The sequence below is a fragment of the Mastigoproctus giganteus genome, chromosome 3, assembly GCF_048544385.1.
Source record: "Mastigoproctus giganteus isolate SK-2022 chromosome 3, ASM4854438v1, whole genome shotgun sequence".
Lineage (NCBI taxonomy): Eukaryota > Metazoa > Arthropoda > Arachnida > Uropygi > Thelyphonidae > Mastigoproctus > Mastigoproctus giganteus.
In genome coordinates, this window is record NC_143577.1 from 219,323,360 (window position 1) to 219,339,715 (window position 16,356).

General features: G+C 37.2%; 1 protein-coding gene across 1 annotated transcript in view; it reads right to left on the reverse strand.

Moving 5' to 3' along the window:
- eIF3c (eukaryotic translation initiation factor 3 subunit c) overlaps positions 1-16,356 on the reverse strand; it is a 210,768-nt gene that overhangs the window by 171,875 nt on the left and 22,537 nt on the right. Inside the window, exons 4-5 of the mRNA XM_090369631.1 lie at positions 8,445-8,521; positions 519-640 (exon numbers count right to left, since the gene is read on the reverse strand). Coding sequence (XP_090225757.1) covers positions 519-640; positions 8,445-8,521 — 199 coding nt within the window. The remainder of the gene's footprint in view (positions 1-518; positions 641-8,444; positions 8,522-16,356) is intronic.

Below are 16,356 nucleotides of genomic sequence, written 5' to 3' on the forward strand. Positions count from 1 at the left end.
AGAAAATGAAGATATTTCTACAGATATATTCTTGGGCAATGTTCTGAATTAGCATCACAATGAATTGTAAAAAAAAAAAAAAAAAAAAAAAAACACAATGCTATACATGCAGGAGCAGCAATTTGTTATTTTAAAGATGTGATAAAGTTTTAACTTATGAAGGATACTGGGCAGAAATCTTAGTTGTCATAGATTATGTTCTGTATATTCTTATATTTTTCATTATGAATTTCCAATACTAGTTTATGCATTTTAACTTGAATAAAAATATATGAATTATACATTATTATTAGATGAACAAGTTAGTGCAAAAGCGTCATTTTAGTTTGTAGTAAATCATCAAAGTATGTGAAATGGCATTGTTTTTGTTACATCTCATATTGTGAATGCCTTCACGAGTTGCCTATTATTGCACTACCTCGAATAAGCAATGCTTTCCCATTGACCACACCATACTTGTAAGTACAGAAAAATTAACATCAACTGCTTGTTTTAGCATTCATAAATATTTTACTCACATAATTTACAAAGTCTTCCAACTCTACCAAACAGCGAACATAGAATTTGGGTGTAACTCCTCCTTCCTCTTTGTCTATTACAGGACGAGCCTTCACAAATGCTCGAATTACATTCTCAAATCCTGGAAAATATATATAAAAATATCATTCTTACTCTTTTTTTTTTTTTTTTTTTTGTATGTATGTATATATATAAAAATAACCACTTTGTTTTGATTAAAATAGGCTATATTGCATGTATTTCTTAAGTGTGATTTAATTAATTAATACTCTTCCTCCAATAGAATTCTAAGCACCAAACTAGAAAATACTAACGTTTTACAAAGAATTCTGCTTTGGAATTCCATTTTTAGACCAAAAGGCAAATGACATATTAAAATAGTATGCTTAAGTATTTATGTAAAGTATTTCATGCTAGACTTTCAGTTGTTTGGGAAAGCCTCATGCATTTGCTCTTTCTGAATGTTCTTGGTGTGAAATGAAATGTTTACTTAGTGAATGCCATGTATATATCACACTAATGGCCTACTTGTAATGTTATTAGATCTGTATTAACACCCCTCTAAATCAATATGAAAGGCATCATACAAGAATACAGTAATGAAAAATTTGTAAAATAAACTCATCACACTGAATTAGACGATATAATAATTCAGAAAAAACTTTAACAATCGCATATGGGTAGGCTAGAGTTAATATTTGCCTAAATTTGGCTAATCAGGAGCATTTCCAAAGCTTCACTGGAAAAAGAAGATCTAAATTCAGTTTTTATTTTTATATTCTGGATAAATATTCTCTTGCTCAGCACTGCTAAGAGGAATTGTTAAAATGCAAAGCATGTATTTGGATAATTTTTTATATTTCAAGTTTCACTGTGCACTTTTCAGTTCCCCAACCAAGGACCACTGTACATCAATTCTTTCTTCATTCATAAGTGTCTGGTAGGTTCTCACAGTGAAACTGAAAATGACTGCAAAACACCTATTGCTTCATATATTTCTTTATCTTTAATGACATCAAGAAGTACTGGAAACTTGTCCACAAAAAATTTCAAATTTGAAAATGATGCACTGCCAAATTATGAATGAATGTGTTACCTCAGCATTTATAAAAATGTTATTTTGTGATTACATGGCTGCAAGTGTACCACGTAGTCACATGCAGCCATAAAGTACTTCCACACAAAGGAAAATCTCTTGTTTTACTCTCCATGCCCTTGGCAGTAGAAATACCTATGACTAAGCCTAAATCATCCCTCTGGTTTAGTCTGTTATGGTAATCAATTTCCAAAATGGAAGTGAAGAATGTTATCTACAAATTCAATTTGCAAACAACATTCTTCAGTATATCTAGGAGTAATGACATCAGTACATGGATGTGAAGTAAGTTGGTTCAAAAAGCTATGTCCATTCTTTTTTAAACATTGGCATAACATTTTTGCTTTGCCGCTTTAGGGCTTCTTTTACCAAATGTTTTCTCGGAAGTTCTTTTTCTACTCACTTGTGATTACTAAATCAATAGTGATCACTAGTGAGGGGAGTGATCAGAGTATCCAAATTGAAAGGTGCTCAATATTGCTTTCTCATAACTTCTAATCTCTTTAAAGTTTAAACAGATGTGTCAACAGCTGCCACTGCTGTACCTGTCTAGTTACAAATGTACCTCAAAATATTTTTTACTTCAGTGGCATGCATCAATTGAAATTGTTTATATTTATCTTTTCTTTTTTAGAACTTCTTTGTAGATGGTAATAAATTTACACCAAGTATTTATTCACTTTCACAGAGAGGCATGTAGATCCCTTTTCAGCACAATTAATTAAAATGACAAGGGTAGCCCATTATCACCAAGTGCTCAATCTCCTCCTTTAATACCTTTTCTCTTCAAATTTTTATGCCTACCATAATACGTACATTATCAACACTAAGCGCCAGACAGTTTTTTTAAGGAATTCCATATGCTTTGGATCGTTCAGAAGGAAGGAAAAAAAAAAAAAAAAAAAAAATGAAAGCAATTTGCTCTCAGTACATTGGAAGGTGATTTCACAGGTTGGACCGTGCAGAATCACTTTTCAATACTGGTACTGAGCTGAGCACAAGCTTCTTTTTTTTTTTTTTTTTTTTTTTTTTTTTTTTTTTATTGCAAAGGATGCAGACAGGTGTAATTACAGACCTTTTAGCTTAACTTCTGTTCCAGTAAAAATAATGGAGTCTCTGGTTAAAGAAATAATGCGATACTATCTAGATAGGGATGCAATTATACTAGTCACAGCATGGATTTGTCAAGGGATGATCTTATCTGACCAATCTGTTGGATATTAAGATTGGATGTTAAGAGAAGCTAGAGCAGAAGAGAAAGGTATTTCAGAAGTATAGAGTAAATACAGTATTTTCTAGATGATAAGACACTCCCAAGTTTTAGAAAGTAAATTTTGGGGAAAAATATTTCACACTTGAAACAATTTCAGTAGTGCTTACAAAACAAAATGTCAATGTAAAAATAAAGCTTTTACTCATCATATAATGCTGATCATGAAAATTAGCACTACTGTCACACCTGCCATTACTGATATTATGGTCTAAACATCCACTTTCTCCAAAGACTGCATCATTTTCAAGGCCATTAGTCACTGCTGATCCCACATTTCTTGCAAGACATGATAAGTATCTTGTGTTTCACTAAATGCCATAATTTTACATTGGGTATAGTACTCATATACAGATACTAAAGCGGCGTGCCACATACACTGAAAATGTGTCACATGCTACCAGAATCAATAACCCTCTTCCTCTTAACTAATCCATGCCTGGCACCACTAAATGTTTTTTTCTGACTATTGCAAAGCAGTTTCATACGTGGTGTTCGTAATAATAATAAAAATAATTTTGCATTTATAAAATAAATTTAATACAGGTTAATGAATAACTGTTTTTATAGAATCAATGCCATGAGGAGCTCACTATATCCCTATTTACCTAACCAGGATAGTTCTTAGGGTTATATACACTGGTGTACAAATTTAAAAATGCACCCATTTTATTGTTGAAAGTTTGTTATTACAAAAGTAAATTTTTTGGTCTAAGGTTTGCTGCTTACATGTTTATCACAACATTCCCAGTCCTTTCAACAGACCTCTAATCTGATCTAATCTAAGCTAAATCAATGCTCAAAGGAGGCAAATATGAATTGTAGGTTCTCACTGGATGAACCTGAGTCACAATCTCAGGCAATAAAAGTGGAATTTTAACAGTGTGCATTTAGCTTCATTTCTTATTTTTCAAAGCTGCTGTATAATTTTTTTTTATATTATATACATATATTTTTACCAATGTTGGGAAGCGTGCGAATAACAAGAAATGTGTGTGCCACAAGTGGCACGTGCAATACAGATTGGTCACAACTTCTGTAAAAGATTTGTTAATTGAAATGTCCAATGACTACAGCTGACCAAGGCCTGTTTTGTTTGTTTGTTATTTGGTTTTTAGGAGCATTAGAAAGTAAGGCCATATTGCTCCGGGATTTGCGGTGGTCATTCCCTGACCTTTCTGCATCCTCAATATTTGGTGGTGACAGGCTCGAACCCTGGTCTAATCAAGAAGCGTGTGCTACACGCTGCTGCTGCTTCTCACCTGGCTACGGAGGCGCCTAACCAAGGCCTGCTGGAAATGCAGCTAACTCCTTCAATTCAGCAACCATCCTTGTGTTGCTTCTCTTACAAGTGATCTAGAATATCGCACAATAACAGAGCTAACTTTTTCAGAATGGCATGTGTATATTAGCATTAGCATTAGTAGAGGCATATGATGCAAGAAAGCAAGCTTATGCAGCATCAGCCAGAAAAAAAAAAAAAAAAAAAAAAAACCACTCCCATTTCACCCCTCCATATTCGTTCGAAATACCTGTCCAGCTGAGCCTTAAATTTATTTACGCTATCAACTTCCACAACAAGGGATGGAACTCTGTTCCACCAACCAACTACCCGCTGGCTAAAGGCAAATTTCCACACATCTATTCTACACCTGTCTTTCCTCAATTTGAATTTATGCCCTCTCAGGTGATTATTCTGAGCAAGAGGAAGAATCCCATCGGCATTAAGCATGCTCAAACCATTCAAGGCTTTATACACCTCACCGGTGCTTAGTCTCCAGACACTGTAATTTCCAAAACTTAAGCCTTTCTTCGTAAGACCAACCCTTTGTTCCATTCACTAATCTTGTTGTCCTTCTTTGTACTCGTTCTAACAGCTCTACATCCTTCTTAAAATGAGGCCTCCAGACCTGTATACAAGTACTCAAGGTGTGGCCTGGTCTTATTGGCACATTATGACCCACGTAGATCATGCGCCATTAAACCTCGATACAGACCAAACCAAACCATTGCCTTATACAAGGGGATAATCACCGCCTTATCCCTGCATATCATTGACAAGACACCAAGAGCTACTCTTGCAGACTGTCTGCACTGCTCAGAAAACTTCATATCTGCCTGCACAATTATCCCCAGGTCCTTTTCATTCTCTACCACTGTCAGTGTAGTACCACAGAGTTGATACGTTGCTCTGGGGTTGCTGTTTCCCACATGTAGTACTTTACATTTGTCAATGTTAAACTTCATATGCCACCTCTCAGCCCATCTGCTCAACCTTTACAGATCCTGTTGCAGCAGCATAGCATCAGTAGTGTCCTTAACAACCCTGCCAATTTTTGTATTGTCTGCAAACTTGGACATTAAGCTTGATATACCATCATCAATATTATTTATAAATACAGAAAACAATAATGAACCCAACATTGAACCCTGAGGAACTCCACTAATAACATTAGTCCACGATGAGCAGTATCCATTGATTACCACTTTCTGTCTTCTCCCCCTCAACCACTCCTTTATCCATAGCAGCAATTTGCCTCCAATGCCACACTGCTCTAATTTGTGCAGCAGTCTTCCATGTGCAACAATATCAAAAGCCTTTCTAAGATCCAAATATATGATATCAAAGTTATTCCCTGCATCCAGTTCTTTTGTGACTGCTTCATAGTATCCAATCAAATTGGTCAGACAAGACTTCCCCTTAACAAACCCATGCTGTGTCCGAGCTATAACTGAAGTCTTGTCTAGATGATCCTGCAGTGCTTCTTTAATCACTGCCTCCTTCCCTGGAACAGAAGTTAAATTAACAGGTCTATAATTACATGTGTCGCCCTTTGATCCTCCTTTGTGAATTGGAGTCACATATGCACATCTCCAGTCCAAGGGTACGTCCTCCGAATCCAAGGAAGCTCTCATGATTATGGCTAAGGGTTTGCTTACTTCCTTTGCTGCTTCCTTTAATATAACTGGATAGATCCCATCCACCCCAGGTGCCTTTCTTATGTTTATCTTCAACAAATTCTCTTCCACTTTCCTCTCGGTTATTACAAAATCATCTAGCTCACTTCCAGAGTTTATTTCACCTCTGGCATTCCCCTCTCTGAATAACTCCTCATGTGTGAATGTAGATGCAAAATATTCATTTATTTTGTTAGCCACTTGAGCAGGATCATCAACAATTGAACCATCGATATCCAGTGAACCAATCTGATTCATCCCCTTCCTTCTAGAGTTTACATACGTAAAGAACTCTTTGCTGTTTTTCTTTGTATCCTTTGCCAAAGATTTCTCATAATCTGCCTTTGCCTGCCTAACCTCCTTTGTGACTTGGTTACAGACCAGCTTATATCTATTGTATACTTACATGCCACCCATTAATTTATATGTATCCCATGTATTTTTCTTCTCTGTCACATGTCTCATTAGTTCATCTGACATCCATTTAGGCCTAAACCTTGAACAATATTTCTTAGTTGGTATGTAAAACCTAGTAGCTTCCAAGATTAATTCTTTGTATGCTTCCCATTTTGAATTTGCTGTTGGTAACATCATCAGTTGGTCCCACCATAAAAAAGGTAAAGTGCAGCCATTATCAACCCACTGCAGGATGGAAGCCGCCTCAACAATTCATGCTGAGGGAAATGGACCATAATCTGAAATGCTGGTCCAGTGCGGGTTGGCAGATCGACCGTATTCAGCAGTCAGGGGCTTGAACCCCGGTCTACTCAAAGAGCGTGTGCTACTGCACTCCCGCTCCTGACCACACGGCTACGGAGGCCTCACCATATAGAATTTAAATACTGTCTCAGACCTCCGTAGTCGCCTTTACGAAAGCAAAAACCCTTCCCTTTACCCTTGATGATAGTTACCTCTTTGAGTAAATCCCACTTCAGCATACTGTGATCACTGCCACCTAGTGGTTCCTGTATCTGCAGATTCTTAATGCATGAAGAATCACTACTGATAATCAGATCAAGCAACCCTCTAGTTGCTTCCCCAACATGCTGATATAAAAAACAATGATCCAATAAATCCACAAAAGCCTTGCTAGTGTGTGAATGACCAACCCACAAATTCCAGTAAATATCCGGGAAATTGAAATCCCTCATTAGAAGACTCTCTGGTTTACTGGCCCACTCTATTTCCCTGTACAGTTTTTTATTATATTCATCAGAGTCATTAGGCCTATAACACACTCCTACTCTCAATTTTGATTTCCCAGTGCTTATGTCACACCAAACTGACTCGACACTGCACTGTCCAGCAATGTCGACTGGCTGCACTTTCTTGGATTTTATGTGTTTCTTATCTAATAGCATAACCCCTCCTCCCTTCCTATCCTATCTAACCTTCCTGTACACATTGTACTCCCCAAATTCCAGTTCTGCATTCCTTATATCTGTGTGACACTACGTCTCTGATATCCCAAAAATATCTGCCTTTGATGTTTTGACCAACACTTCAAATTCATCAAATTTATTAACTATACTCCTAGCACTGGTGTACACGCAAGTATATATGCACCTGTTCCTATTCTTAGCTACCCTAACACTACCCATGTGTTTCCTTGTACCGCACTGACTCCTAGCAGTCTCTGAAATCCCCTGCATCTTGTTTTCCAGGCTGCTGTTCATGCCAATAGAAGCAGTGCAAGAATCACTTTCACCTGTGCTAGCGGCTACTGGCAATCTATTAGTCCGTGTATACCCCCAAGGTAGCGGTGCTCTGCTTCACTTAACACTGCCTCGATAGCATCAGTAATTATTTTTGCACCCTTTCTTTTTAAGTGTATCCCATCCCTGTAGAAGCAGTCTCTCCTGTTAACAAGCACAGACCAGGCTGAGAAAAATTGTACCCCTTGAGCCTTGCACAATCTCTCCAGGGCTGAATTGATCGACAAAGCTATCATCATATACTCCTATCATGCCTGGGCAGAATTAACGCTATTATGGTATTATTTATACTATATTTAGTATATCATAATATGGTTAGGCTGGCATATAACTAGCAGAAACAGATAGCTTATGTTGTTATTGATGGCATATATTGAAAGGCACTAGCCCCATGATGATGTGTCTTTTGGTGTAAGCCTAATTCAATAATAACTTAAAATTTTGTATTTTTCTGTATTTTGGTATTTTAGATTTTGTATTGTGTAAATATGGAATTATTATGATTTGGATTTTTTTTTACTTTACTATATATAGAGACTGATAGGGTCCTTTGTAGGTTGTGGTTAGTGACCTCCATTTTAAGCTATATCTATTGAATTTAATAAATTTTTGTATATATATATATAGTTCAGGAGAACTGTCGCTGTAACTACTGTGTTAGTTGTGAGAGCCAGATTTTCTTTGTAGATATGTTTGTTCCATTAAGTGGAACAAACATATAAAATTTATGATTTATAGAGGTAAAAGTTAGGGATAGGGTGAAGTCTGAAACGGCAACATTTTTACGGAGCTATATGCAGAAGAAGAAAATATGGGATTATAGTTTGCAAATTAGTCCCAACAAAAATTCTAAATTAGAGGTTTAAAAAATTTTTCAAAACTTTACCTGTCAAAAGTTTACTCATATCTTTAATTTTCTTGTGGTTTTTTATTTGTTTAATAATATCCACCATTTCCTCATATCTGTGAAAATAAAACAATCAAAGATAAGCTGAGAAATATATCATCAGGGTATAGTTATTTATAATAATCTTTCCACTCTAAAAATTAATATTTTAATGAAACTTTGCAAATGAAAATCTGTTGTCAAATATTTTTAGGTTTTTATAATTATTAAAATAAGTAGTTTATTTTTTAAATACTGATGAGTAGATGGGCATGATCAGTACAGCACTAGAACTAAGACTGAAAAGGATTTTTCTTTTCAGTTCAATCTTAGCTGGCAGACAAGGAGTAGATAAATAGGACAGGACCATCCAACTTTCTAGCTTGTCCTACTGACGACTGACTTATAATTTTACAATAATACAACTACAGCACTACTCGTACAAGGACTGGTATGAAAGTAATGCCTCATAATTTCACACTAAATGTGGCACTGCAGATCATTTCACGTGTCACTGAGTGGTACACACCATGCTGAGTGCCGCTGTGATCAGTCTTGTGAATGCAGCACATGGAAAGTTCAAAATGGTGAAATGTTACAGATATACATATCAAGCAAAGAGGGGTGATTGAATTTCTTACCAAGGAAGAAATAATGCCTATCGAAATTCATATGCATCTCAAAATTGTTTATGGTGACAATGCTAAAGATGTGAATAGTTAGACATTGGGTAAGACACTTTAATATAGAAAGTGTTCATTGTCTAATGGCCCCAAGGAGTTCCCCCATCTCCGTGTTGTGTACTCTGTGTGTTACAGTACTCTGTAAGGGCCAGAGGTTTCAAAAAGTGTAAAATGTATGTTAGTGTTGTGTAGTGTCATGTTAAGTTGTTCCTCATTGGGCCTGGTGGGACTCCCCGTTGCCCATCTGTAGCCACGTGGATGCAGGTCAGTGAGACACTTTCTCTAAGAGTGGGGAAAGTAACATTGTTGACTAGCCAGTAATGTCAGCGAAAACAGACAAGAGCCGGATCAACACACTGATCAAAGAGGACTGCCACATCACAACATGCAAATTGTACGATGCAGCAAGTATAGGGAAACCTGCTGCGATAACCATAATAAAGGAACTAAGTTACAACAAAGTTTGTGCCTGGTGGGTCCTAAAAATGCTGACAAATGAGCACAAATAAGTGCTCACGTACGGAACTTCTCTAGTGCTACGAGAGTGAAGGAGAGGTTTTTTTTTTTCATGCATAGTCACAGGTGATGAAACCTGGGTCCACCATTATGACCATGAAACAAAGAGACAGTCGATGGAATGGCACCAGCAAAATTCACCACGCAAGAAGTTCAAAAGACAGTCTTCTGTCGGTAAAGTCATGGTGACAGTGTTTTGAGACAAAGATGGGGTCTTGCTTGTGGACTTGTCGGAATATGGCACCACAATCGACTCAGATCGATATGAGGAAATATTGAAGAAGTTGAAAGCCTACATCCGCAGAGTTCGACCGGACAAAAATTCTTAAAGAGGTTCTACTCCATGACAACACACACAACCCCACACAAATCTGCACACGATGGAGGCCTGGTAGGACTCCCTGTTGTCCACCTGTAGCCCTGTGGATGCAGGTCAGGCAGTGAGACACTTTCTCTAAGAGTGGGGAAAGTGACATTGTTGACTAGCCAGTAATGTCAGTGAAAACAGACAAGAACAGTGAACCCTCACTCCTATCATAGCCCAGATCTTGTACCTTCCAATTATCACCACGAAGGGTGCACTCCATGGAACTCATTTTGCAGACAACGACCAGCTCAAGCACAGTGTTCGCAAAACCCTCTGGAGAAAGAGTAAGGACTTTTATAGGATTGGAATACAGCATCTGACTCAGAGATGGTGGAAGTGCACAGAAAATGGTGACTTTGAAAAAATAACTGTTTATTAATGATTGAGGATTAATTGATGTAAAAGGCATAGTTGCAGGAATTAAATTTTCTGAGGGAAAAAAAATAAGAGGCATTACTTTTGTACCATTCCTTGTAGTAACATCTTAAATATGTTGCCTGAGGAAATAACATTAAGAATATGCAGAACACACAGAAATCTGACGAAGGGTAAAAATGCAAAAAGAGGCTACAAAATAAAATTCATTATTAAAATACCATAAAATAAATACTATATATAATATAAAATAATAGATCTAATGGTTTTAATCCATCTTTATTAACCAATTACAACAGTACCATATTTTTAAATATACAAGGGATATTTGAAAAGTTATGAGACTGCATATGTTATTTGAAATCAGAACTGTTTGAACCATTAGGAATGGTGCCCATCTGGAATAGCAGATTTCATATGCTTTTCAGTAGCGGTTGTGGTTTTTTTAAAGTCCATGATTATAATACCCTACTTAATCCATCTGGTCCATGAGTTTCTGGATATGTTCCATGGTCTCCTACAGACATTTCTTTTTCTTTCCAGTTTTCACCCAAAATTCAATCAAAAATTCACTTTACTTGAAGTATATACAATATCATTTGAATCTACTGTAATGAATTTACTTCACTTTTTATGCAATTACAAATATAATTACACATAATGCCAATATCTTTGTAATAATTCTACCATTGTTACATGACACAGATTGAGATTGTGGGCTGTTGGACAACTTGAAGCCAGGCAGTCACAGGCAGAGGTGGCATGTTGGTTTAATGTGTCATGCAATGATGTCTGGGTACAGTCTGTCCTCGTATAGCACGATAGTTGTGTTCCTAGAAACCCTCGTGCAATGCAAAATCGCGCAATATAAACAACAGGCCCTATGGGAAAAGTGGGGTTAGGTGCCGACCACCCAAGATTGAACACACATTTGGAACCAAAACATTACCAAACACAATAAATAATCGGGTAATTTTAATCGTTATAAAATACGTATTTTATAACGATTAAAATACGTAATAAAAAATATAATATATTTTTTATTATAATATAATAAATATTTTTTATTATTTATTATATTATAATAAAGTATTTTTAGTATTTTTTAATACTAAAAAAGTATTTTTTACGAATAAAATACGTATTTTATTCGTAAAAAAATTATTATATTAAATAAAATAGTCGTAATAAAATACGTATTTTATTACGTAATAAAATATTGTTAATGCTTTTGCTTCTATCGTAAGCAAACTTGTTTTTTGTTTGATTTTCTATCCAAACAGATGACAGCCGTTCCATCTCTTCCAATTCTTTGTTTCTTAATTAATCTAATGGATTTTAATTACACTTTGAGTTGTTCCTGCTATGAAAGTTGTTTTTATTTTCTCTGCATTCTTTGTAATTCTCGGCGTTGCCTCATTTAGGTCTGTAGCACGTGCAATATCACATGGTCTTTCATTTCGCTCAAAACGTTTCACAATTTCATATTTTTTTCTCTATCGACAGAGGCGGACTGGCCATAAGCCTTACCCGGGAAATCCCGATGGGCTGGAGGCCGGTGTGATTTTGGCCATAAACCGTAGTATGAAGCCACTATAAATTTTCCCGGGTAAGAATTTTTGACCCAGTCCGCCTCTTTATCGATATTGCTTTTTTTTTTTCTCTCTCTCTCTCTCTCTCTCTCTAAATCTGCAGTATCTTCGCCAGGACGCTTCCTTTTCACACCTTTTAAGTATTTTACTAGTTTTTAGGGAATAAAGCGCAATTACAAAACGAGGAGGCACGCTTAATACACATAAACAAAGCTGCACGCGTATAGCAACTGAATAAACAACACCGTAAAGGCCGAGATACACTATTAACACCTCACATTTTACTAAAGCACATTTCTGGTGGTTACTACCATAAAACAATAAAAACAATTTCCAGTTTCGTTTCTGCTAGTGGAATCTGTTATAAACTGGTAGTAAACTCCATCTAATTGCATTTGCGATTATATCGATAGCTGGAATTGTGTTGGTTTTTACGTTATTATGGTGAAATGTGTTTCCCCTTCACTGATATAAAACACATAAATACATTTTCAGAATCTTCTCTTCATTCCTATCGTGTTGCGTTTGGTTGGGGTGATTCCGCGTTCGACTGCCATTTCTTGTAGTAGTAGTAGTAGTAATAGTGGCACATGATGCAAGAAAGCAAGTGTAGAAGCTTATGCAGCATCAGCCAAAAAAAAAAAAAATCACACCATTCCCTCCAAATGCCTGTCCAGTTCCTCCTTAAATCTATTTAACCTATCAACCTCCACAACGACAGATGGAAGCTTGTTCCAGCAATTAACCACCCGCTGGCTAAAGGCAAATTTCCGCACATCTATTCTACATCTGTCCTTTCTTAATTTGAACTTATGTCCCCGTAGGTTGGTAATCTGAACAAGTGGAAGGATCCCATCAGAATTCAGCGTGCTCAACCCATTCAAGGCCTTATAGACCTCAATCAGATCACCGCACAGGTGCCTAGTCTCCAGCCACTGCAATTTGCAGAACTTAAGCCTCTCTTGGTAAGAGAATCCCTTCATTCCCCTCACCAATCGTGTTGCTCTTCTCTGTACACGCTCAAGCAAATCTACATCCTTCCTAAAATGAGGCCTCCAGACCTGTACGCAGTACTCAAGGCATGGCCTGACCATTGCCTTATACAGAGGGACAATCACCTCCTTTTCCCTGCTAGCAAAATTCCTATATATCATTGACAAAACCCCATGACCCGCCCTAGCAGCCTGTCTGCACTGCTCAGAAAACTTCATATCTGACTGCACAATTACTCCTAGGTCTTTTTCATTTTCTACCACCTTAAGTGTAGTACCACACAGTTGGTACGTTTCTCTGGGGTTACTTCTACCCATATGTAAACACAAAGGCGAATCGTGCATAAGCGAATTCGCTTCGTGTTATATAAGATAACGTTCCCCTATTTATAAATCGTGTATGATCGAATTCGTGTAATGTAAACACGTGTTATACGAGGACCGACTGTACTATGGAAGCAGTTTCAGGAGTCAGGAACCATTACAAGAAGAGCCGGCCAAGATTGCCCAAGGGCTACATCAACACTATCTAGCTCTAACAGCAAAATCGAATCCAACAATATCCTGTCACCAACTGTCTCTTGAAGATGCTGCAGCCACAGGTGAAAACATACAAGGAAGCCAGTAGTTTGTATCCCATTAACCCCAAACCATGGCAGAGCTCATCAAAACTGGTGCCACGAACATGTGACTTAGAGCCCTGACAAATGGGGTAGAGTTGTTTTCTGAGCCCTGTTTTCAGCCTACAAACAGATTCTAGATGTTATTTCATTTTGAGATAACGAGGAATGCAGTACAGTCCCTCCAACATCAGAGAAATGGACACTTAAGTGGAGGCAGTGTTCTAGTGTGGGGCAGAATAATGATCAACGGCCACACCCCTCTTCGTGTTTTTTTTGTAGGGGTACATAGCTGCGCATAAGTACCGAGAATAGGTGTTCAACTTTTTAAGGGTGCAGTTGGCCCATATTTTGTTTTCACGCATGAGAATACTACTGCATATAGAGCTCATGTGTTGGATGAATATCTTGAAACTGAAGATATCCAATGACTGCTGTGGCCAGTGCGATCACAGATTAAAACCTGACTGAATATGTGTGAGATGCCTTTTGCTTCACATTGCACATCGACAGCCAACTCCTCGGTCACTTGGTGAGCTAAGGTTCTAGCTGGTGGAAGAACAGGAATTGCTGCCACAGGATCTTATAGACACTCTTATATTGACCATAGTTCACCACTGTCAGGCCTATAGACACTCTTATATGAGCATAGTTCACCACTGTCAGGCCTGTTTAGCCACTGGAAGGGATCATATGCTGTACTGACGTCATGTGATCACATTTTCGAGCATTAACTCTTATACAACCCTATAAATGTCCCTTGTACCTGTCCAAAGTTTCTCACTGTCTCCTCACTTCATTGTTATTCTATGGTACCCCACAATATCAAATTCTGTCCCGCTTCATTGCAAGCTGCATGAGTTACACCACCTTTTCTACATGCTCTGTTAACTTTGTCGAGCAGTATAGCTTGATTTCTATGCCAGCAGGCAAAAATAATGCACCACTGGTTAAAGACATAATGCAGGACCATCGGGACAGGACTGCAGTTATTCTATAGTCACAGCATGGATTATAGGGGCAATCTTGTTTAACCAATCTGATTGGTTGCAGTGATGCAGCAACAACAAAGGAACTGAATGCAAAAAATAATTCCGATGTCATACTTAGATTTCAGAAAAGCTTTTGATACTGTTGCACATAAAAGACTGGTATACAAATTGGAGCAGTGTGGCATTAAGGCAAGTTACTGCAATGAATAAAGGGATGTTTGAGGGAGGGGAGGGAGTGGTTATCAAGGGTCATCCCAGGGTTCAGTACTGAGACCACTGTTGTTTTCTACATTTATTAATGATATTCATGAAGCCATATCAGGTTTAATGTCTTAGTTTGCAGATGATATGAAGGTTGGCAGGGTGGTTAATCACAGTATTCAGGGTATGCCACTGCAAGATCTAGATAAATTAGGCATAGAAGTGGCAACCAAGTTAAATATTGACAAGTTCAAGATACTTCATATGAGGAGTGGTAATCTCAGATTAATGTACCAACTGTGTGGCACCACACTTCAGTGAATGGAGAACAAAAAAGACCTGGAGTGCAGTCAGACATGAAGGTTCTCTGAACAGTGTGCCAGCTCAGGGGTTTTTATCAATAATATACAGGAATTTTGACAGCAAGGATAAGCAGGTGATTATCGCACGATATAAGGCAATTGTCAATCCATCTTAAGTACCGCATTCAAGTCTGGATGCCTCATTTTAGAAAGGATGTGGATCTATTGGAACAGGTACAGAGAAGGGCAATGAGATTAGTGAGAGAAAGGAGTACTCTTACCAGGAAAGGCTTCAGTTCAGCAAACAGCACTACCTGCGAGGAGATCTGCTTGAGGTGTTTGCTTTGAATGGACCGAGTATGCTTAATGATGGAATCCTTCCTCCTGCTCAGACTACAAATGAGGAGGCATAAGTTTAAACTGAGGATGGTTTCAGGGTAAATGTGCAGAAATTAGTCTTCAGCTAGCAGGTGGTTGACTGTTGGAACAAACTACCATTTGTTATAGTAGAGGTGGATAGTTTGAATAAATTCAAAGAACTAGACACAATTAGAAGGAATAGACAGGTGAAATGAGAAGTGCTTTTTTTTTTGGCTGTTACTGTATAAGCCTGCTTTCTCACATCGTTTGTCACTACTAGTACGATTTCTGAATTTCTATACTAGAAAAACATTTAACATTTGAGACAACACTCACTATGTGTTTAACCAAATGAAAATAATATATTTTGGAAAATCCCTATAAACTTATTAACGACAATGCCCAAATTAGTACAGTTTTAATTCTACTCCATTCTATTCTCCTCCACTCCTCCTACAGCACCTTTAGTGGTCACACATGACAAGCATACCACTTCATCAATTGTACATGTGATAGTGCTTATGCTTCATGGTACTGTTACTTAGGGTTTAGAAAATGAACCATTTACATACACGAAGGTTTGTTAAGAATAAAGATAAGAAAAATTAATAACTAATAATCATCACAAACAGATTTAACATTTAAAAGTTTTAGAATAGAATAAAAATTAAGAATGCAATATGATGAAAGCTGTCAGTTTGTAGGCCTTTAGTGATATTTAAAAATATCATTACTTTTAGGAATAAATGAAACAGTTTTGTAACAGATGAAAATTATTCAGACATGGGAGAAAAAAGAAAACAAAAAACCATTGAAATTTAAGTGAGACAGCATTCACATTTTCTGGTATATGAAGTATATCCAATATACTTCATATACCACACCAGCAGTGATGCAGCAACAAAGTGGTTG